Source organism: Phocoena sinus, chromosome 16 (genome assembly GCF_008692025.1).
Source record: "Phocoena sinus isolate mPhoSin1 chromosome 16, mPhoSin1.pri, whole genome shotgun sequence".
NCBI lineage: Eukaryota > Metazoa > Chordata > Mammalia > Artiodactyla > Phocoenidae > Phocoena > Phocoena sinus.
In genome coordinates this window covers 8,632,915-8,657,809 of record NC_045778.1, presented here as the reverse complement: position 1 = coordinate 8,657,809, position 24,895 = coordinate 8,632,915, and the positions used below count along the sequence as shown (strand labels likewise).

General features: G+C 40.5%; 1 protein-coding gene across 1 annotated transcript in view; it reads right to left on the bottom strand.

The window, feature by feature from the left end:
- RYR2 (ryanodine receptor 2) overlaps window positions 1-24,895 on the bottom strand; it is a 644,069-nt gene that overhangs the window by 8,182 nt on the left and 610,992 nt on the right. The window contains 7 exon segments of the mRNA XM_032609082.1: window positions 3,252-3,303; window positions 4,309-4,409; window positions 6,504-6,568; window positions 8,006-8,162; window positions 18,006-18,140; window positions 20,376-20,522; window positions 22,342-22,402. Of these exon segments, the coding sequence (XP_032464973.1) occupies window positions 3,252-3,303; window positions 4,309-4,409; window positions 6,504-6,568; window positions 8,006-8,162; window positions 18,006-18,140; window positions 20,376-20,522; window positions 22,342-22,402 (718 nt within the window).

Here is a 24,895-nt window from a genome sequence, read left to right as displayed (position 1 = left end):
CAGCATGAGATCTATCCTAGAGAATGTTACATGTGCACTTGTAAAGAATGTGTATTCTGCTGCTTTCGGATGGAATGCTCTATAAATATCAATGAAGTCCATCTGGTCTTATGTGTCATTTAAGGCCTGTGTTTCCTTATTGATTTTCTGTCTGGATGATCTGTCCATTGATGTAAGTGGGGTGTTAAAATCAGCCATTAATATTGTGCTACTGTCAATTACTCCTTTTATGTCTGTTAACATTTCCTTCTACATTGAGGTGCTCCTGTGTTGGGTGCATATATATTTACAATGGTTGTATCTTCTTCTTGGATTACTCCCTTGATTACTATTTTGTGTCACTCTTTGTCTTTCATAGCAGTCTTTATTTTAAACTCTATTTTGTCTGATCTGAGTATTGCTACTCTTGATTTCCATTTACCTGGAATACCTTTTTCCATCCCCTCACTTTCAGTCTGTATGTGTCCCTAGATCTGAAGTGGGTCTCTTGTACACAGAATTTATATGGGTCCTGTTTTTGTATCCATTCACCCAGTCTTTGTCCTTTGGTTGGAGCATTTAATCCATTTACGTTTATGGAAATTATCGATATGTATATTTTTATTGCCATTTTGTTAATTGTTTTCGATTTGCTTTTGTTGGTCTTTCCTTCCTTTCCTATTTTGTTCTCCTGTCTTGTGATTTGATGACCATCTTTAGTGTTGTGTTTGAATTCCTTTTTTTAAGTGTGTATATCAATTATAGATTTTTGATTTGTGGTTACCATGAGGTTTTGATATAGCAGTCTATATATATACTTGATTGTTTTAAGTTGCTGATCTCCTAATTTCAAATGCATTTCAAATATCCTACCTTTGTACTCTCCTCCTCTCACGATTACTGGTTTAGTTATCCTATTTGTGTATGAAGGATTTCCTACCTTTACTGTATGTTTGCCTTACAGGTGAGCGTCCCCATTTTGTAATTTTTTTTCTAGTTGCTGCCTTTTCCTTTCTGCCTAGAGAAGTTCCTTTAGCACTTGCTATAAAGCTGATTTGATGGTGCTGAATTCTCTTAACTTTTGCTTGTCTGTAAAGCCTTTGATTTCTCCATCAAATCTGCATGAGCGCCTTGCTGTGTAGAGCATTCATGGTTGTAGGTTCTTCCCTTTCATCACTTTAAATATATTATGCCACTCCCTTCTGGCCTGCAGAGTTTCTGCTGAGAAATCAACTGATAGTATTATGGGGAATCCTTTGTATGTTATCTGTTGCTTTCCCATTGTGGCTTTTAATATTTTTAATTTTTTTCATTTTTATTATTGTGTGTCTTGGTGTGTTCCCCCTCGGGTTAATCCTGCCTGAGACTCTATATTTCTTGGACTTAGGTGACTGTTTCCTTTCCCATGGTAGGGAATTTTTCAGCTATTATCTCTTCAAATGTCTTCTCAGGCCCTTTCTCTCTCTCTCTCCCTTCTGGGACCCCTGTAATGTGAATGTTGATGCCTTTGACATTGTCCCAGAGGCTGCTTAAACCGTCCTCATTTCTTTTCATTCTTTATTCAGTTTTGAAACAGTGATTTCCACCACTCTATCTTCCAGCTCACTTATCCATTCTTCTGCCTCATGTATTCTGCTATCAATTCCTTCTACTGTATTTTTCATTTCACTTATTGTATTGTTCAGTTGTTTGGTTGTTATTTATATTTTCTAACTAACTCTTTGTTAAAAACCTCCTGTTCCTTCTCACTCGGTGCATCCATTCTTTTCCTGAGTTCTTGCATCTTCATGATCATTGCTCTCAACTCTTTCTCAGGTAGGTTGCCTATCTCCATGTCCCTTAGTTGTTCTTCTGGGGTTTTATCTTGTTCCTTCATCTGGAACATATTCCTCTGCCATCTCATCTGTCTGAATTTCTATTTGTATGTTTCTGTATGTGGAAGGTCAGTTATGTTTCTTTTCTTGACCTTGGAGAAGTGGCCCTCTGTAGGGGATGTCCTATGTGTCCCAGCAGTACACGCCCCTCTTATCACCCTCTCATCAGGGTAGTTTCTGACCTGTGTTTGCAGACTCAGTTCCACAGTGTGGAGGCGATTGTAGTTTTCTTCCTTCTGGTGTCTGCCCCCTGGTGGGTGAGGCTTGTGCAGGCTTCCTGGTGGGAGGAACTGGTGCCTCCCCACTGGTGGATGGAGCTGGGTCTTGGCCCTCTGGTGGGCTGGCCACGTGAGGGACGTGTCTAGAGGTGGCTGTGGACTCAGGAAGCCTTTAGGCAGCCTGTCTGCTGATGGGTGGGTCTGTGTTCCCACCCTGTTGGTGGTTTGGGTGTTGGGTGGAGCTGGGTCTTGGTGCCAAAGTGGCGGCCTCTGGGAGAGCTCAGGCCAGTGAATCCACCGGTGTCCTTGTCCCCATAGTGAGCCACACCTGCTTCCCCAGGAGACCCTCCAAGACCAGCAGGTAAGTCTGGCCCAGGCTCCTATGAAGTCACTGCTCTTGCCCTGGGTCCTGGGGCACAAAGACCTTGTGTGTGCCCTCCAAGAGTGGCATCTCTGTTTTGCACAGTTCTTTGGCGCTCCTGCTCTCAAGCCCTGCTGGCTTCAAAGTCAAGTGCTCTGGGGTGGGGGTGGGTCCTCCTCCTGATGCCAGACCCCAAGGCTGGGGAGCGTGATATGGGGCTCAGAATTCTCACTCCTGTGGGAGAAGTTCTGCAATATAATTGTTCTCCAGTGTGTGGGTCGCCCACCTGGGGTGGGTATAGGATTTAATTATGTTGCAAGTTCACCCCTTATACTGTCTCGTTGTGGTTTCTTCTTTGTCTTTGGGTGTAGAATATCTTTTTTGGTAGGTTCTAGTCTTTTCTTTACCAATGGTTGTTTAGCATTCAGTTGTGATTTTGGTGTGCTCCTGAGAGGAGGTGAGCTCAGGGTCCTTCTACTCTGCCATCTTGTCCCAGGATATGCAATTATTTTTAAATGACTGTAATACTATTGAATGAAGTTCATTTGAAATCATCTGCTATCTGATTAAGCAATCAAGTATATTATAATTATCAAAACCCAAACTCAGCATTTTCAGCTAATAAATGTGCAATTCTAATTTTACTTTTTCTACTACAGCAATCTTTGCATACACATCCAGATAACAGGAATGTTATACTGAGATACCATGACTAATATCTGAAAGTAATTCCAATATTAATGGTTAATGTACACATTCCAAAATGCAGAGATTCTTTTATCATTTCTTTTAGATGATGTATGGTCACTGTTTACCTACCTGTCCTGTGTGCTCTGTTTCGTCTTTGTTTATGAGATACATCAGAAAAAACCTACAGATACAGAGAGAGTAATCAGAAATGGATTGTATGGAAATATCAGCATAAACAGATACTTCTGATTCTGCCATGGACTAATAACTCTTCATGGCAGAGAAAATAACTAACTGGGTCAAACCTGCAGGGCCAAAAAAAAAAAAAAAAAAAAAAAAATGCCATGGGGACCAAAAGCTTAATCAATCAATCAGCTTTAAAAATATTTTTTTCAAAGGAGCTATAATGTGTTCACAGATCAAGTTATACCTCTTGGGAGCTGCTTTATACCAGGCTCAGTGCCAGACCCTGCCTGCAACTGTTTCCACATTCACTCATGGAGCAGGAATTGAAATCCTCATTTGGATAAACCAATAATTAAAAAGGCTCAATAACTTGTCTAATATTGCACACTTGTGAATTCCAAAACCCACTTTTTTTTAATTGCTACAATGCTACTCTATATCTTTTTTTTCCTATATCTTTTCTGTTTGTTAGATATTAAAATCAGGTTAGAAACGGATTAAGAAATAATATTGTACTGAAGTACAGTTTTGGCTAGTCTCAAGTACAGTTTTGGCTAGTCTCAAGTAATAGCCAGATTTCTATGTATTAAAAGAAAAAATACAACATTTAACTGTTTCCAGTGGTGCCTAAAGAGGTCTGTGGTTCTTCAGAAAAGAAACATGAAGATTCACATATCTCTAGGGAGCAGCTGGAGCATTCCTGTTGGAAATGGAAAACACGGCCCAAGCTCTCTGAGAGGCTTGAGGCTTGGTACATATTCTGCTCATCCTTTCCACCTTTTCATTTCATGTTCTAGAAGGTATTGTTCACGTGGAGGGCTGCAACTTCACTTCCTAAGTCCAAAGAACCACTAGCTGTGGGTCTTTCCCTCCGAGAGGTATAGGAAGCCCAAAGCCAATGGTAACGAGAGGTGCTCTCTGTCCTGTTTCTCCAGCTTCCTGAGGTGGGGGCTGCCTGGGTATCAGGAGAGGTAGGGGAGTCCGAGTGAGGCACACTCACAGATAATTGGCCAAGTTGTGTTCCTGTAAAGTGTGGGTTTCAAAGCCATGGGGCACGGTGTCGAAGTAATCATTGCCTATCCCACAGATGAAGCACTTGGTCTAGAAGACAAAGGCAGTATTCAAAGGTCAGAGTTCAGAAAGCAAAACAGAAGGGAAACACAGCTCACCACTCAGGGGCAGCTACTTTGTTTATTCGGTCCACGTAAAAGATCATCCCAGAAGGCTGTGCCAAGCACCTGAGTATCAATTTAACTGTTGCCACCACTACATCTTGCCGTGGGGTTTAAATGACATAGGAACCAACAGCAAGAAGTAACAGAGGCAGAAAGAAGAGAACAAGATGATGATGGCCGAAAAGCAAAGCAACGTCTTCTTCTTTTCTCCAGCCTAAGTGAACACGCCCAGGCTTGGTGATCACTCTTGTTCATTACACTGGCTCAAGTTATCTAGGTAGGACTGAATGTGTCCTCAGCTGAAACCACAAACTTGGTATCTATCCTAGCCAGGTCTGATGACCAAGCTGGTGGAGCGGGGGAGGCACAAATTCCTTCCATCTGGGGAGGACCAAACCAAATACCAAGCCGTGAGGTGTTGAATCAACGATTCAGAGAAGGTCCGCCACATGCCAGGCATCATGCTAGGCACACAGCCAATATACACGTACTGGGATGACTGACAGTCCACTCTAGAAACAGGACCGCTGCCCTCTCCGCTTCCCTCCCATCCCATCTAGGTCTGCCATCTGCAGGCCTGGTACCCAAAACCCAGGGAGAAGCAGGCCTTCCGTTTTATCATTAGCATCTCCTGTGTATCAACTCAAATGAATTCAATAATTATTGTCCTCATGTGGCTCCAGATGCCCATCTTCCCTGCAAATTAGAAGCTGTTTCATACCGTTAGAGGCATGTTTATGATGCCCTAGATGCGAGAGCCTAGAATCAAGATGATTAAGGTAACTTATAATTCTCCCTGCCTTACTGATCAACAGCTGCTGACAGCAGAAAGGCTCCATTCAGCAATCCAGTCTTGTACACCATTCAGTGTCTCTTAACTAAACAGGTTCCCACTTAACAGCTTTCCCCAGGAAACTGCCCTTCCTCTTTGTTACCGCTCTCGGTCACTCTGTGTGTAACCGAGCCACCAGGCTTCTTTCTAGAGGCTCATGCTGGACGGAACCTCAGCAACATCCCCGCTTGCTCCAAACGCTTCATCCTCTGCATCTGGCCAATCACCAGGTTCTTTTCATGCCAGAGTACTGCCTCCTGCATCCTCAGTGGCACTTCTCTAGCAAAAGCCTCATCATCTCCTACCTAGAAGATGCTGACAGCTGCTTCCCTGTCCCCGGGTGTGCCAGCGTTGCGCTCACTCCCCGTATTTTAATCCATAGTTATCTTTTTAAAATGTAAAATCTGATCACCTCACTGCCCCGCTTAAAACCCTTTTCTTGCTTCCCGGCCTGTAAGTCACACTGTAAATCTCTCAAATGCATGATTAGGCTCTTAATTAGCTGGCCTTCTTCTCCAGCCCCTTTACTAGAAAGTAATGCTTCATCCTGAACCAGTTATGCTTCCAAGAAAAAAATCTGCATATCAAATTCCCTAAGATCAGAGTCTTGGTATATAGAACGTCAGGCGGTGACGTTTTCACAGAATCCAATGTGGATGGTACCCCTGGTGATGGGCATGGTGGGGCACGTTGGAGTGGGGAGGTGGCCTAAAACTGGCCTGCACTCTCTCTCTCTCTCTCTCTCTCTCAAATCCACACCTCTGCAATCTTCAGGCCTCAGCTTGGGCATCCCTTCTTTTAAGTACGCCCCTGATCATACAAGAGGCAATTAGACACCAGCCCCAGAGACCCCGGCACGCAGGGTTTCCTCCTATAAAGGGGTTCATCACACTGCTCATGATGTCCTGTTTACTTATTTATTTGTCAGCGGATCCACCAAAAATGTCTCCCCCTCCTGGAGGGGCAGATGGCGCCACACTACTGTTTGTATGTACCTGGAGCCCACCACACAGCCTAGCAACAGTGCTCAACTACGTGTATTGCCTGAATCAAAAACAGGCCAATGAAGCCATGCATTGTTCATGTCCCTCCCCCTTCTCCCACAGTCGTCATTCTTTGATAAAAGACAGTGGGGACAGGCAGTGTCCACAACAACAAAAACGCAGAGTCAGAAACGGGGAGACTCACCTCCATGTCTTCTTTGACCTGTTCCTGTTGGTCTCTTAGTTCCCCAAAAGCATCGATAATTAAACCTAGTGTTCAGTAAAGATGGGATTTAATCTATCAACCATAGAAGGATAATGAAATTCACAGCCCCTTGGCTAAGCCTCCCAAGGAAAGGGACCATGACACTGATGCTGAGAGATGCTCAGAGCTTGGCAGAAGATGTGAGCGCACACCAGATACTCCTACGAGGGCAGCAGCGTTCTGTCTTTGCGGGGCAGACATACATGCAGTTCCCAGGGCACATACATACTGCCTGAAAAGGGGTTTAAAAGTGAAGTGACAGCAGGAAAAACCTTGGGTTACCTTGGCATCAAGAAATGGTATGTTACTACCTGCTTCACGCCAAGAAGGAGCAATGGAGATTGATGGTCATAAAGTACAGAAAATGCCACTAATAAGATTGTCAAGTGCTAATTTGCAAATCAAACAGGCCCATATTAACTGTGAGGAATTTTTCTCAAATCATTTTTTTCACAAGTTCGTCATCAATAAACTTTCCCTAGCATTATTAACTGCAGCAGTCAGCAACTAACGGCTTCCTGCTGCTTTGTTCCCTTTTCTCCTGTGACTTGCCAGGCTGTACGTTTTCTTCCAAGTGCTTTATATGACTTTGCCCTCTTGTAAACACATTATTGTTACACTCAATAAAGACATAAAGGAAGGGTTATGAATCCTTTAAACGTGTTCCTGTACTTTACTGATAAAAGGGTATCATTTTCTTGCCCGTGGAATTTAGAGGATAATGTCCCATTTATAGACATTTAATTCAAGCTAGGATAAATGTGTAAGCAGAAGAAGACAACACGAGTGATTTTTCTGAGGGAAAAAAAAGTTACCTTGGAATAAAAGGAGAGGAAAAAACTACCCGCTCCAAGTTCCCTTGGAGTAAAAGGAAGATCGAACGGGTCAACGTGGCACGGTGGTTGCCCGTGACGGCTCTGGGTCCAGACCCTGTGCCTTTGGATTCCAGCCCTGACACTTTTCAGCTGTACACTTCAGCCAAGTTTCTTAGACTTACTATGGCTCAGTTTCGTCAAATGTGAAGAACAGCATTCTGCTCCCAGGGCACACGGAACAGACATCATTTTTAAAGAAATCTTTTCAATAACCCATGGCTTAGAGGTTTATATGATTTCCATGTGATAGACCCAAAGAGGCTAGATGGCTCACCCACCACTAGTTGTAAAGGTCATCAGCGACAGGGCAGGAAATCAGACCCAGGAAAGTGCTCTTTCCATTCTGTTATTTGAAAGGAGGCCAGAGAAACCTGTAGCCATCTCCCGGCCAGAGCAGGGTCCCTTGCTTCTTTGTTTTTCCCTCTACAGATTTCCCATGAAGAAACACTGAACGGAAGAGTTCTATTTGGCTTTTCTAAGAAACACCTGACATTCTTACCCCGTCTTTAATGTTAGCTTCAACAATATGTAGGTCAAATTCTAGATCTCCTTGAGGGTGATGCTTACCTTGTATTATGGCCAAGAGAATGACAATTACAAAGAAGAAGAAGGTGATATCAAAGATGATTCGATAGATCTCATACTCGTCGCCGGCTGGGTCTTCGATTTCATCACCGATACCCCCTCCGGCACGTACCCCAACATACATGTGGAACATATAGCACTGGAAAAGAGAGGAGTGGCTTCACTTCCTGGAGGACCAGTGCCCATTTTTATACTCAACACACCTAAGATTGTCTCTCTTGTTCCTAATCTTCACTGTGGAAATGATGAGCATCTTTGCCTTCTACATCACCTCTTTTTGTTTCAGTGTTTGTAATTGTGATGCAAACACTTGGCTCTTACATTCTGCTGTCTTTTATAGTTATTTTTTTGTTTTTTTGGTTTTTGGGTTTTTTTGCGGTACACGGGCCTCTCACTGTCGTGGCCTCTCCCGCTGTGGAGCACAGGCTCCGGACGCGCAGGCTCAGCGGCCATGGCTCACGGGCCCAGCCGCTCGGCGGCACGTGGGATCCTCCCGGACCGGGGCACGAACCCGTGTCCCCTGCATCGGCAGGCGGACTCTCAACCACTGCGCCACCAGGGAAGCCCTCTGCTGTCTTTTAAACAAAACTCTGTGCTGCATACTCTGCTTAGCGCCTGCTGTCATACTTTGCAGGATATGAAAACTACCTCACTGGCATCAGGCATAAGGTTATCCCATTAGGATCACAGTAAGGGCCACAAAACTATATTTAATTGCACTGTTCAGTTTTTTGTGAGCATAACAGACAAAGGAATGGGGAAGTAAAAGTCCATTGTATAACTGGATGGAATGTTAGAAATTAAGTGAGGAAGAAACCAGACTTAACACTTACCATCCTCTCATCTATCACATTGGAATATAATGCGAAAAAATTTTAACTTTAATGTCTAGAATAAAGAAAAATGAGAGAGGCAGGGAAGAACTAGCAGCTCATTGTTTAAACTTTAAAGCCACCGACAACACGTACAGCTGCAAGTGTCCATTGCCAAAAAAGAGGGGTGCAGTAAAGCGCTTTGGGGTAGGGTTTCTCAGCCTCAAAATCATTAACATTTTAGGCCAGATAATTCTTTGTTGTGAGGTCTGTCTTATGCACTGTAGCATATGTTAGAAGGATCTCTGGCCTCTACTCTCACTAGATGCCAGTAGCGCCCCACCCCACAACCAAAAATGTGTGCAGACATTGCCAGGTGTCCTCTGGGGGGGCAACATCAGGACCACTGGATTAAGCATCTAGGGTTTTATCTTTATTTAGGATAAGTCCACACTCTCCATTCCAGGCCCTCTGATTTAGCCCTACTTCCCCTCTCTAAGTTCCCCTCTCCCAAGCACCGCCCTCTCCTCTACCCATGCCTCCTCCAAATACAGTATTCCTGATTCTAGATCTTCCTTTGCCTGCATATTCTCATCTTGCAATATTCTTTCCCATCTGTATCCCATTAGAACCTACTCATCCTTCAGAACCTCAATGAATAATCTTTCTTCCATGAGGCCTCCTCAGACTGTTCGAGACACTCTCATTTACCCAACTGATGTCACCCATCAATGCAAAACAAAAAACTCACTGTCTGCCGCAACCCTAACGAACGGGGCAAAGACGACCTCAAAACAGCATCTTCGCTCAGTGAGACACCGCCCTCCTCTGGTTTTATCCTGCATTTCCGGTCATTCCTTCTCAGCCCCCTTGGCTGGGTCTTCCTCATCTCCCTATCTCTTCATGAACTAATGCCCAGGATTGGGTTCTCTGACTTTTTGTTTCTTTTAGGATACTCCCTTGGGGAACTTTTCCAGTTTCATGCTTAAATATCATCTGTGCTAATTACTTCAAAAAATTTCTATTTACATCTTGGGTCTCTTTCCTGAATTCCAGACTTGTATCTCCAACTTAGTTTTTCATTTGATGTTTTATGATCTATCTCACTCCACTAGAATTAGTCCCATTATAAGAATTACTTGGGTTACTACTCTATCATCAGTGCCTAAATAATGTCCAGCACATGATAGGTACTCAAAAATCACTTGTGGGATGGGATGACTGAGGAGTGAAAAGTTATGACTGGTCAGCTGTTCTCACGGAGAACGGCTCAAATAGACCTCAGATTCTCAGGTCATTTTAAAGAACATAAAGCTCAGGCAAAGAATAGGCAGCAAGATGATACCAAAATGCTCATAGTTCAACAGCCAATTGCTGATAGGAAACTTCTTGTATTCTGCATCTAAGTCAGACGCCTGGAATTTAATGAACAGAATTAAATAAAGGTTGGGTCACTTAGGCAATAGCAGTGAAAGCAAAAATAAACGAATGGCATCTAATCAAACTTACAAGCTTTTGCGCAACAAAGGAAACCAGAAGCAAAACAAAAAGGAAACCATAAGCAAAACATGGACTGGCAGAAAATATCTGCAAATCATGTGACTGGTAAGGGCTTAATTTCCAAAATATACAAACAGCTCATACAATTCAATAAGAAAAAAACAAACCACCCAATCGAATAATGGGCAGAAGACCTAAACAGACATTTCTCCAAAGACAACATACAGCTGGCCAAAAGGCACACGAAAAGATGCTCATTATCACTAATTATTAGAGAAATGCATATCAAGACTACAGTGGGGTACCGCCTCACACTGGTCAGAATAGCCATCATTAAAAAAATCTTATCAATACAAATAAATGCTGGAGAAGGTGTGGAGAAAAGGGAACCCTCCTACACTGTTGGTGGGAATGTAAATTTGTACAGCCATTATGGAGAACAGTATGGAGGTTCCTTAAAAAACTAAAAATAGAGTTGCCATATGATCCAGCAATTCCACTCCTGAGCATATACCCAGACAAAACTGTAATTCGTACAGATACATGCGTCCCCATGTTCACTGCAGCACTATTTACAATAGCCAAGACATGGAAATAACCTAAAAGTCCACTGACGGATGGATAAAGAAGATGTGGTACACACACACACACACACACACACACACACACACAAAATGGAATATTACTCAGCCATAAAAAGAATGAAATAATGCCATTTGCAGCAATATGGATGCAACTAGAGATTGTCATACTAAGCTAAGTAAGTCAGAAAGAGAAAGACAAATACCATATTATATCATTTATATGTGGAATCTAAAATATGACACAAATGAACATATCTACAAAACAGAAACAGACTCACAGACATAGAGAACAGACTTGTGGTTGCCAAGACTGGGGGAGTCGGAGGAGGGATGGATTGGGAGTTTGGGATTAGCAGATGCAAAGTATTATCTATAGGATGGATAAACAACAAGGTCCTACTGCATGGCACAGGGAACTATATTCAATATCCTGTGATAAACCGTAATGGAAAAAAATACAAAAAGAATATATACATATGTATAACGGAATCACTGTGCTGTACAGCAAAAATTAATGCAACATTGTGAATCAATTGTACTTAAATAAAATTAAAAAAAAAAAAGATTGGGTCACTCAGAAAAGAGGTTGGTCAGTCTGGGATGCAATAAGCAAAGAGCATCACCCCAGAACTGTTCTGCAGCCCAGGGAAGGGGTCTCTCTTACAGAGAGGCCAGGATAGTCCCATTTTACAGACAGCCTGATGAGACCAATGGTGCCTAAACTCAATCCTGCATCCACATCTCCTGGAGGCTTAAACATTCTGGATTCCTGGTACCACGTGCTGAATCAATCTTTAGAAATTAAAATTTGAAGACATTTAAGAGAAGCCCTCAGGACATGGCATTAATTTCTTAGAACTGTTTGTCTAAAACAGTGCTTGAAACCGTAAATGGTGGATGTGTGGGTAGAGAAAGTTTTATTTTCCCTGTATATTCTTGCATACTGTTGGAATTAGTGTTTACCACATGCATTTCTTATTTTTATTAAGAAAAATTGGGGGTTATATGTTTTTCTCCAAATCTGTCCACACATGTGACTAACTGTGGCTACAGGAAATAGAATTATTATTGCAGCTGCCCACTCTTTACTTAGTGAACTAACATAGGCCATCCTTTCCTGGCTTTCCCATTCTTAGCTTTCTTTGTAAAACTCCCCCTGCCTGCTTTGGCTGGTGACTTAATTTGGACAATCTACCTGGCTGTGGTCTGGCATTTCTCCAGGTCAAATTCTGGCCCTTTGACTCCCCACACTAATAGCCATAGTGGGCCAACAGTGGATCACTGCAGTTCCCTGTTCAGGTCCTGGAATGCCCTAGCCCTCCAAGCCCACTTATTTGACATGTATGTGACTAAGATGCTCTAGCTAATTCCTCCTGCTAATTCCTGCTGACCAAGACTTTTGGATTATAATTTGGCTCCCCACATAGAGTTTTTCTATAGAGAAGAGACTATCAACTTGTTGCTTGAACTTTTAATGAACTTTTAATGAGTGGAATGTTGGTATTCTGACTGATACTCTTAGGAGTCTGGTTAATGTGAGTCTGTCCTCAAGCAAATGATTCACTTTTACTTTCTAGACTATAAAGCTGAAAACAAGACCATGGAATGAGGCTAAATTACCGAAGTAAATGTCTCCTTTTTAGATCTCTCGTCAGCCACTTGGCCTCTCTTGGCAATATGTGCATCTCACTGCTCGCCTTCGTTCTGTGATAGCACTAAGGATTCTGAGGAGGGGATTCCACCATATTTCATTAAAATGAAACACGGTCATGCTGTGAAAAGAGAGGTAGAGTTTTGTGGATGTGCTTAGTTAGGCTTAATAAGATACCAAAGTGAAAAAGAATAAAATGCACAGTTCACCAGTGGGATTCTGATGTTGATTTTCCCAACCTTCTCCTTCATTATCAGAAGTTCTCACCAGAGATAGCAGGGCCATGGCTGCTGTGGTGGAGTAGGAGGAAATGGGGTGACCAGCCACTCACAGGAGGCGGCAGCCTGTCAGATTACCATTCTGTGCCTGAAAAGGGAAGTCCTTTCATCTACCTTCCTTTTCAGAGAATCAGACTCAACCTGATCATAAGAGCTGGAGGAGCGATGCTGGGCAGCAAAAAGTGACACCGCTTTCTTCAGAGAACCTGAGTAATGAGGGAGGAAGGTGCCTGGTGCTACAGAAATGGAGACAGGGCACTTGCTTATTCTCAAGATTTAACGTTCTGTGACCATCCACCTCCTAAACATACATTCTGGGGTTAACCATTGTTTATGCTGCCTTTAGGGGACACTGAAGAGTAACAGTTTCTAGGGACTGGTGAAGATCCTTATAAGATCTTTACCTTGGCCAAAAAAAAAAAAAAAAAAGGCAGGTGTGGGGAGAGAAACAGACACAGGGAGAGAAAAACAGATAGAGGTTGAACTAGAGAGAAACAGATTATTTGTTGAGAAGATGGGGTAAAATAAGTACTTTAGAACAACTACTTAAGCAGGTTACTTCCCTAGGAGTATACTTTTTAGCTCAACCACCTGGAAAGCTTTTTCCCAAATACACAGGTCTTGATACCTTTCCTACAGTTTCTGACTCAGGGGATCTGGGGTTGGTCTTGAAGGTCTGTGGATTTACAGAGAGTTTTCCTGGTGATTCCTCTGGGCATTTGAGGCTGAAAACCACTCCTTTTGAGATGAGTGCTCTTACATATGCCACGTCAGTCTCCCTGGCTCTCTAGCTGCAATCAGCTTTTTGCCCTGGACTTGAAAACTTTAGATTACTTTTCAATTTCTTCTCCTACATTCTTGGTGAAGAGGTTCAAATTCTATCAGGTTATGGCTGGATTAATTAGATTCTCTGGCTCAAAACACCATGATTCCAAATAAATAAGTAAAGAAAGAAGAAAAGAAATTTAAGTATGAATCATCACTGACTCTGCAAAACTGCAGCTACAGTGCCACCTGCTGTAAGTTATGAAACACTGGCGGTGAATTACGTCCCCCAGAAAACCTACGAATGCTCTCTGAGACCTGAAGAAACAACCTGAAACAACAAATGCGACGGGAACTCAGGATGACAGCAATAAAATACGACGTGAGTGAGGAAAACCTATCTCAGATGAGAATACTGGACTTCACTCTTTGAAAAAGAAATGCTAAGGAGACTGGCATAAAGAAAGGATTCTCGGGCTTCCCTGGTGACGCAGTGGTTGAGAGTCTGCCTGCCGATGCAGGGGACACGGGTTCGTGCCCCGGTCTGGGAAGATCCCACATGCCATGGAGCGGCTGGGCCCGTGAGCCATGGCCGCTGAGCCTGTGGGTCCAGAGCCTGTGCTCCGTAATGGGAGAGGCCACAACAGTGAGAGGCCTGCGTACCGCAAAAAAAAAAAAAAAAAAAAAAAAAAGGATTCTCTTTGGGGAGTTAAAACAGTGAAATCTGACCACCTGCTACTCCATAATTCTGTCTTGCTAGCTGTTTGGTTTTACTAAGCCTCCACTTTTAATGAGCATTACTGTCAGTGATTACTTACATTTTAAGTGGCTATGGCTTCTTCAAAACCTCCCTGCACAAGCATTAGTACGAGGCAATTAAAAGGGGTTTTTACGTCTAAAATTGAAAGGTTAACCTAGGTAATGCGGCCTCTGACACAGTAGTTAAGAACAATCACCTGGAAATGGACTGTGCAGAGTACACAGACTCCTGTCTGGTTCGACCGACTGACAGCAGTACATAACTATGGAAGAGGTAGGAGCCGAGGTGTAGTCTGCATCCTGGAACTGAGTTTTCTGTTTCAAGAAAGAAACACCTAAGATGCAAACTTACGACGCCTCCAACCTCACCTCAGCCAAAGGCAAGATCTGTTCATTGTTATTTGTAGAGACAGAAATACCTACAACAGAGCTGGTCAGAGGCAGTCTCACCCATATAGACAGAAATTCCTGAAACTGAACAAAATCCTGGCTGTAGCTCAGTCCCAAGCCCACAGATGAAAACCTCAAGAAGCCAATTTCCTCATCCTAAAGTGAGGCAAGCTTCCCTACCTTCTTTATACATTTCCCTGTCATTGGGTGAAATCAACCAGGTAAAGGCAGTGGTCTTCCTAACCCACCTCGTGTTCAAATAATGCATGGATTCTTCTCCCAATGAATCCACTGACAAAATTAACAAGAGCAGTGGAAACACCCTGAGAGCAAGATGCAACATGTAGTCATATAAGAACACTATTAGGGCAAATTGAACAGGGTCAGATACGACTCATGATGTGAGGGTGAGAGACCAGGATATTTTGGGGGTCATACTGTGGTAGGAGAGGCGAATCCAAGTCACACGTTGTTCCCAGCGTGTAACCCAGGCCACTGCATATCCCCATCTGAAACCCTCCCTACTTTCCACCAATCTTGAGCGGTTCACTGAGCATCACACCCTCTGGGAATGAACAGGACAACTTTCTGACCTGAGGCTGGTGAATTTTGAGATTTACACCCATTGGGGTGATTCTCCTGGAATATAAATGAATCTCCCCGGAGTCAGTGTAGGCACAAGTGCCTACCGTTAGCCCTTACTGACCCTCCTTTGCGCCTTGTTGCCTCCTCCAGCCCTCTGCTCCCCTCTCTGCATCTGGCCAGCTGCTCCCCCAAGTCTTCAGGGTCATGGGACAGAGAGACAAGGTGGTATTAAAGGCAGCACACAGAAGAGGAGATGAAGGATCTCTAAAGTACCTTCCCTCACTGGGCCTAGAATGGTAGGGTATGGATGTGGAGAAGCAGCGAGGGGGTGGCAAAGTGTCCCCTGTTAGCGACTCTGGTGGAGGTTACTACTAGTGACCGGTCAGTCTCCCGGCGCACAGGTTTTCTCTCTCCTTGACTTGTGGTCCTACTTCCTGTATGAACTCTTGTTAAAAGTTTCTTATGTATTCTTCCAGAAAAATAGTATGTGTATTCTAGCATATCTATTATATACGTTCTAGCATATGTGTGTGTATCATCTTGTACAGTTAGGATCCTTTTGATCTTTTTTTTTCCCCACAAGTATAATTTGTATGTCTTTCCATATCAGCATATACAGATTTCACTACTATTTTAAAAAGCTACATATTTTCCATTACATGGATTTACCAAAATTTATTTAATCAAGACTCTATAGAGGATAATTTATATTATTTTCAATTTGTTATAGCAGCTAATGTCCTTGAATATAGCGAGGCATATTTGTGAATAAACAGGTCAGTTACTAGCAATGGAACTGACAAGTCAAAGGGTAAGTACACTTAAAAATTCAATAGATATTATAAAATTTCTCTCAAATTGTGTTATTTTAAATTCCCAACAGTGTTCATGAAGGTGCCAGCTTTTCAACCAATCCAGTAACTCTGGGTATTAACAAACTTTAATATTTTGCAAACCTGATGGGTAAAGGTGGCAACTGATTGCTTTGGTTTGCACTTTTTAAAGTATCAACATGATAGAGGCTGAGCATCTTTCCATATTTATAAGCTGATTCAACTTATTTTACAGTGAATTGTCTAGTCATATAATTTGCTTATTTTTCTATTGGCTTGTTATTTCTTCTCTCAGTTGTGACAAAGACTTTGTAAATTAAAGAAACTGGCCCTTTGTTACAGTGTTCAGTATATTTTTGCTAGCTTGTCATCTGCATTTAAGATTTTCCTTATAGTTATTCCTTTTTAAAGTAATTTTTTATGCTTACATGGATCCTAGGTTTTATGTCATATTCAGAAAGACCTTTCCCCATTAAAAAATTGTTATGGGGCTTCCCTGGTGGTGCAGTGCTTAAGAATCTGCCTGCCAACGGAGGGGACACGGGTTCGAGCCCTGGTCCGGGAAGATCCCACATGCCGCAGAGCAACTAAGCCCACGCGCCACAACTACTTAGCCTGTGCTCTAGAGCCCACGCGCCACAACTATTGAAGCCCGCGCTCCTAGAGCCCATGCTCCGCAACGAGAGGCCACCGCAATGAGATGCCCACGCACCGCAACGAAGAGCAGCCCCTGCTCACTGCAACTAAAGAAAGCCCGCGCGCAGCAACAAAGACCTGACGCAGCAAGCAAGCAATAAATAAATAAAAATTGTTATTATTTCACAAGTCAAATCCTAACTTTCATTTTTCATTGAAAGGTTTATTTCATTTGGAATTTATTTTGATGTAAAGAACTTGGTTGGCATCCACTTTTAGCAGCTTCCTCCTAACAGCATATTCATGGTACCAATACCATTTATTGAATTATTTTTCATTTCATAATTTCTAAGGCCACTTTTATCATACTTTTAATTTCCATGTGTATCTGAATCTCTTTCTAGACTGTATTCCATTGATCTGTCATTCTCTAGTACAAAAACTGTCTTAATTACCAGTCTTTGTAATATTAGTAGGTCTTTGTCACTACTCCTTTGAGATGTTTATTTTTTCTAGAGCAATTTTAGCATCATTATGTCCATGTCTTTTTACACCAGCCCCAACTGTATAGGTATCTCAGTTTGGAGCTCACTGAAGGATTCATCTCTTTCCAGCTAGAGGTTAAGTATTTTGTCTAATTTTCCCCTTCACAGTCTAGCATCTCATATATGGTAATTTCTGATTTATCATATTAGAGATGCAGGTTATAGAAGAGTGATAAAGCAATATGAAATCTTTAACACCTGTTGATTTTAAAACCAAGACTAAAAGGGTAATTTAACCCAGGATACTCAATATAAAAGAGATATTTTTGGACTTCAGTAATTTCAGTTCAAGTCACTAAGGTGAACAAATACCTAAACCTTCTAAAAGGAAATAATTTTACCTGCTCTCCTAGAATATACGAACAACAGGCTAAAGTGTTTACGTTAATCCTTCCAGTTCTAAGGACTTTACTCAGCATTCTACTAATTATCAGGCTGATGCCGTAGATGTGCAAAATTGGCAGAAACAGTCCTTCATGTTCCACAGAAAATGAAAATCGTCAATTCTTTAAAAAGCCACACAACTTTCTGCTGCGTACGCTATTTTCTATTCTTCACTGTTAAAGAATGACTACACAATTCCTTGGGTTGAAGAAGCAGGAGAAGTTGTTTCATTCATAGGAGATCAAAGTGTATGAACTTACCGTTAGCATGTCATCACATTTCATGTCCGGTGTATCGCCATCTTCACTTTTATTGTAGAATTTTCGGAAAAAATTGAATGCCACGACAGTATATAGGTATACGACAACAGCTAATAAGCCAACGGTTAATACAAGCTGGAAAGCAATGTGACATTGAACATATATTAGAAATATAAGTCAGTGGATTTACTGACTAAAAGCTAATGGAATCCACACCTCATACCTTTCTTATCCCCCCAGTGGGGAAATCTATTTTCATAGTTTCTATATTTTATCAAGTTGCCAGTCTATTTTATGTAAAACTTGACTACTTAATTGGCTAATAAATGCATACAATAACATGAATAAAACTCTGATTTAGTTTCATATTGATATTAATAATATTAATAAGCAGCTTAATATGTTCATTTTTCTATCATCTAAATATTTGGTAGTAGATACTACATTAAATACATTCTCTCTTTTTATAAGTTCTATTCCCTTTAAATAATTTACATTCCTAACAAAAACTCTCTCATGTTTGTTATGATAGTAAGAGGGGTTGTAAATCACGTTTTCTTTCAATCATATCCTAAAACGAAATAGGAATTGTTTCTAATATCTGGAAATGCACGACTGTTAATATGTATCATAAATATTAAAAAAAATAAAACTAAGAAGCCTGGCTTTGTTAACATAAACCAATGATCAAAGGGAAAGACACTTTAATAGCTAATAAATAACACTATTTTGAAGGCAAATTTTCTCAACATATAAATAAAAGTCACAGTTTGAAAGGTCTTTTTTCAGCTCTATGTAATCTTTCTTTAATTCCAAACTATACATAATGTATACATATGCGTATATAGTATGTATATATATGCGTATATTTCATAGAATATATATGTGAATATACATAGAATTTGTATATGAATATGTATATTTTTAAAATATGACTTTCACCAAGGTGGTAAAAGTATATTTCTGGTTCTATCACAGAAGTTCTAAACACACTAAAATGCATTATTTTTTGTCTACTTCCTCTGATTACAACATACCCCTGGTGTTCTTAACTGTGGCAGCATATATTAAGTCTTTTAAAAATCACTTCATAATTATCTGGAAAAAACATGTTGTCTTAATAGAGGGCTTAATTCACTTCTATAAATTAAGTATAAGGCCACTGTAAATTTCTGTGTGTTTTACCTATAAGGGCTATTTAAGCTCTCTATTATCTTTGCAAATGAAAATTTGATACCTCAAAAAGAGAAGGAGTAAAGTTTAGAAATAAAAGTTTAGAAATTGAAAGCAGCGCCATATGTTTTGTGTGAAAATACTCCACAGATTTAGCATCTCCAGTTCTTCGAACATACTGGGAGCTCGAAACCAATTTACTTATTGACCGATGAATATGCATAGTACGCTTTTTGTCACCGGACTCATGACGTGCCATGCATATCATACTCATATTCAGAAACTAGAGTGACATATATAAGAACATTGTGCTGAAATTTAGAAAAGTGAAGGTCATGGTAATGTGAACTTAACCGTGGACACAGTTCAAGGTTTTGGGAAGGGCACTGATTTTAAAATACGCTGGATTATAAAATTCTGGAAAAGAAGGACTCTGTTATTCTAAATAACTAACAGAATGTGTTACCTCCCACTGGACACTTGATAAATAGAGAATGAATGACACGCTTATTAATAATGAAAGTTTTAACATTACAAATGGGTTGTATTAGAACATAAGCTGACTATCTGGAATTAAGCCAGCTTTTCTCCAAGTAAGCATGACCTTGTCAAGTGTGAAACATTATTATTCCTTTTGCCCAATTTAAAAGTGGAGAAAAGAGCCCATGGATATCCAGTTTTAAAATACTATATTAAATTAAGAATGTAGCATCTCAGGTTTTATTACTAATATAACTAGTGTGTTAGGATGTTGCAACACATTTTGGTTTAGCCACAGTATCAGATACAGCAGATATCATATTAGGAGCAAAATGGTAACTACCTTCCTGAGTGTTTAATGTGCTTGAGCCTGTGCTAAGACCTCCACATTTCTGTTTTTATTTAATTTTCACAAAACCCCTATAAGGTAGGTACTTTTATTGTACTCATTTTACAAAATGAGGGAGTTGAGATTTAAAAGAATGCTAAGTAATTTATCCAAGGTCACACAGCTCATCCATCAAGCCAAGACTTGAATGTAGGTCTCGGGGGCTCTCAAATTACAAATCTGCATGGTTTATAGGAGAAAAGGTACAGATCCTCTATTCACAACAGTCTTTAAAACTGTACACTGTCATTTGAGGTTTGGTGTTACGTCTGTTAGAATATTTGTTGCTTTTTCAGTTTTTGCAGGGGGAGGAAAACATAAACTTTTACCTGTTTGCCATTGTGTGTTACTGATGACAAGATGGTTCTTAACGTCTTGAATCCCATAGCAATGTCAAGAAGATGAGCGGCAAAAAAAAAGTTGTTATAGTGTCCGAGAACGGACATGGCCATATACCAGGCAAGGTAGAGGAAGGACTATTAAGACAAAATGAGAGAAAATAATCTCAGAAAATAGAATACATACTATTGTCAAAAACGACTCTGCTCTCATTCTATGAAAACCACTCCACTGACTTTATCTCCTTAAAGATTTATATAATGCCAACCAGTTATATCAGTTTGTTTGTGTATTTTAGTTTGATTTAGCTGTTCTGCAAGGTTCAATGCCATTCTCTCCTTTATATCAGAGTGGCTCTTTTTATTTATCCTCCCACAGAGAAAAATGTATTGACTTACTCCTCAACAGCAACTTACTGATGTCCACTATTGATAGTTTGGGCCAGATAATCCTTGGTTGTGGATGCCATCCTGTGCATAGTAGGATGGTTATAGCTAGCAGCATCCCTGGTCTCTACTCACTAGCTGCCGGTAGTAGAACTCCCCCTCTCCAGTCATGACAACCAAGAATGTCTCCAGATGTTGCCACATGTGGCTGAGTTGGGGTGGCCTCCTTTTTATTCAGGGGAGTTGCTTCTATTGTTAGATGAGAAGTTAGCTGCAAGACACCCTACTAACAGTTGACAGTCCTAAAAGATAACTCAAGACTTGATTTTGAATATCAGAGGGTTCTCTAAGTTACCCAGAGTTCTGGGCCCACGGCTGGGTGAGGCAGGGTGGGGACAGAGGCAGGAGTACTGGGGGGATGGGGGGGTCACAGGTCTTTAGGAGAACGGAACTAAGGTTCACTATAAAAGTGCTAAGATAAGAGCGAGATTTTGAGACTCAGTGAGATATCCAAGGAAGAAAGCACGGCAGCAAGAACAGCAGAAGGCCTTAGGGGAGGTTTTTACGAGCCTTTCTGTAGGAGGAGTGAGAAGACGGTAAAAGAATTAAGAAGCAGTAATGAGGGGATGGGCTGCGATCTAACAGCAAAAATTGTAGTCCATCGATTCAGCCATGTTTCATGATTCTCTCTAGCAACTTCCCATAGCCAGCAAATGGTAGCACAAAAACAACTGACAGTAACAGTTATTTAAACTGGAATTTCTAAGAATCAAAAATGTCATGCTATTGAGCCAACGAGGTAGTATGTGATTCTCTGCCTTGACAGCTGGTGGCTTTTAGTCATGGGCGATTTTTTTTTCATAATATTTGGATATATACGTGGGTCCTAGGCCTAACTCAGAAGCTCTCATGCTCTTTGATAAAAGAAGGATCCATCAAGAAGAAGAGCACAATAATTTAATGTACTTTATTTGGCAGAAACAAATGGATTGCAATTAATGTTAAAAAAGAACTTTAAAAAGTTTATTTAGAACTTTCTAACATCTATAAAAATTTTGAAGAATGCGATTGCTCAACTAAAATCTGAATGAAAATACACACGAATTTGCATCTCCATTTCATTTTCTCGTGTAAATATATTTTAATTTTTCAGCTACTGAAAGAAATGGAATGAGATATGGGCTGATTAATCATGTATTTCTCTGGGTCTTTCTCAGATGTGGTCAGTATTAAACGAACTGATATTTAAGTAGCTTTCTTTTTTTTTTTTTTTTTGCGGTACGCGGGCCTCTCACTGTTGTTGTGGCCTCTCCCGTTTCGGAGGACAGGCTCTGGATGCGCAGGCTCAGCGACCATGGCTCATGGGCCCAGCCGCTCCGTAGCATGCAGGATTTTCCCGGACGGGGGCACGAACCCGCGTCCCCTGCATCGGCAGGCGGACTCCCAACCACTGCGCCACCAGGGAAGCCCTTAAGTAGCTTTCTTAAATAGCCATCTTTCCAGCCACTGAAGCCCAACAAACTCATCTAATCAGAGTGTGTTTTACTTTGTGGTAATGAAGTTGGCTTACATTGTCAGTGAAAACGACTCCTAGTTTCCACATCTGATACTTCACATCAATAGAGTTCAGCCTGGAAAGACAAAAAAGAAGAATTTGTAGATATGTACATGAAGCAGAGACTCACAGGCTTGCAAAAGCCTGCTGTCATTCACTCTCCATGGGGCAGAGCTGGCAACCATCTCAGGAGACGAGTTCTAGTTCAGGAGCCCAGGGAAGAGCTGAGAGCTCTGTTGGAAAATGTACTCCAGAGTTTTGTGTTTTTTTTTTTTTTTTTTTTAAGAGGAATCTTGGAAAACAAAACAAAGCATCACTATGTCTCTATTACTTAAAAATAGTCTTTTCTTTTTGACCTTTTCTTTTCCTATATTAAATATAAAATAAACACTGTATATGTGACAATTATTCCTGGAAACTACTAAATTAACTAACATAGGTATATCGAAACTTTCCTCCCTTTCATTATATATTCATAATTGCATCCCAACAGAATAATTTTTAGTTCAACTAATAAAAACTTGCATAAATGTCCACACTTGTTTTACAACTGTACTGATTTTGCCAATGAAAGGGCTTATTCATTTTGGTTTTGTTTCCTATCGTTTTCAGAAATGCCCCTTCTCTACTTCCTTCTCTATCCAAGAAGGAATTTAACCCTTCCCCTTGGTTCCCATAGTGCTTTGTAGACACCTCCCTTTATAATCGTTTCCCATGTTGTTTTGCAGGCGTAGGTGTGTATGTATGTATGTGTATTGATGCCTTCCTCACTAGTCTGTGAAATCCCCAGCACCAAGCACGTTATATCATACACTGAATGTCTCTCAATAATGTTGAATGAGTGAATCAACATAAACAGTCATGATCTTTGCAGATTAAAATATACATGTATTAAAATATACTAATTTTTAATTTTCGCTTTTTTCCAGAACTTGTCACCAGTTTATGGGGCTAGAAATTATAATTTTGTTAGCCTTTGCAACATTCCAGTGAATTGGTATGATAATAATATAATTTTAGTGTTATTTTCAAAAAGGCTTCTCTAGACTTACTGTTTTAGTCTTTACTTCTTTAATCATTTCTTTTAATTAGGCCAATCTTAAATTACAAGTGCAATGATAAATAGTTGATAATCTAAGCTGACTTCTTAGGAGACTTTTCCCCTTAGAGTTAAGGTTTAATTTTTTTAAGGAAATAAAGCAGTCTTTGAGTTATAATTAATTTTATTATTAAATAATATTTTTTAAAATTTCATGAATATTTAGTGGGTTTCAATATAAGAATACTTTTTCTTAAAAAAAGAGAGAGATGAAAAAAAAAATAAACCCATTGGATAATTTGCATGAGAGCATCATTATTTCCCATGAAAGCAATCCAAAACAAAATAAGGGTTTTTATCAGGATGTCTGAACTTCCCATGGTCGTTTCTAACTTATTTAGAAGTTTGTTCTTATGATTAGTTGTTTTCCATCCCTGTCATGCATTAGGGTAGCAAGTTTCCTACCAACAGCATTAAGGTATTTTGTAGTATACAATACTCTTTTCTCACCAGTAGTGGCAGTGATGCTGTTTGGGTGGAGCTGACTCCACCCCCAGGGATGGAGCACAGCTGATCTAGGCCAATCAGGGCATGGCATTAACCTGGCCACAGGGCTTGGTTCAAGGGTAAACTAGAAGCCAGAAGCTGAGGAGTTTTGCTAGATGGTTTTGAGATTATAAGCTCTCCTCTCACTCCATAAAGACACACATGAAGAAGCATGCAGGCTTTCTGGCTGCTGGCAGCCATTCTATCCCCAGGAGGTGAACTGGCCACTTGTTTAAATATGCACATACCAAGCCCTATGTATCTGATTGATAAATAAATACATGCACACATAGATACATGAATCATCCTTATATGCAAATGTTCACATTAAGATACTATTCATATAGAAAACAGATAATCTTTGAAAACTCAATCCTTCCAAACACTTTAATAAAGGAACACTACATGTAAATCTTTTCCTAGTAATGTGTGTTATTTACTATATCTTTATTCTTCTAATTTTATTATCCATATTTAAAGGTATTAATAAAAGCCACATTAATTTCTTGGTACTTTGCTAGGGGTCAAACCTGCAAACATTTACTATGTAAAACAGTGGAAAATTCCACTAATTTAAAACTGTTCATAGTAAAAAAACAGTCTAAACTTTCCTTCTATTTTATCAGACATTTTCTAGAGTCACAAATATGACCATGGAAAATGCATAATTCAGTAAAACTATTTAATTCTACATTGGTTATCAGGGATCTGAAAATGCTAGTAAGAAACTCAGCAGCCCCCCTCTCACCATAGTCCTTACGTGATATTCTAACATAAGGGCCTTAATGCCTAAGGGCTGCCAACTGTGTTTCATCTTACGTATAGTGACCACATTTCTTTAAGAACCACATTTGTTTTCTTAAAGTACGCAGGTAATATTTTAAATGTAAATTCATAACTTGCTATATATTTGCTTATCTAACTACTTTTGAACTGGGTTCACATTATTTTTAAAGACCCAACTAGCTCTAACAAGGTTTCAGA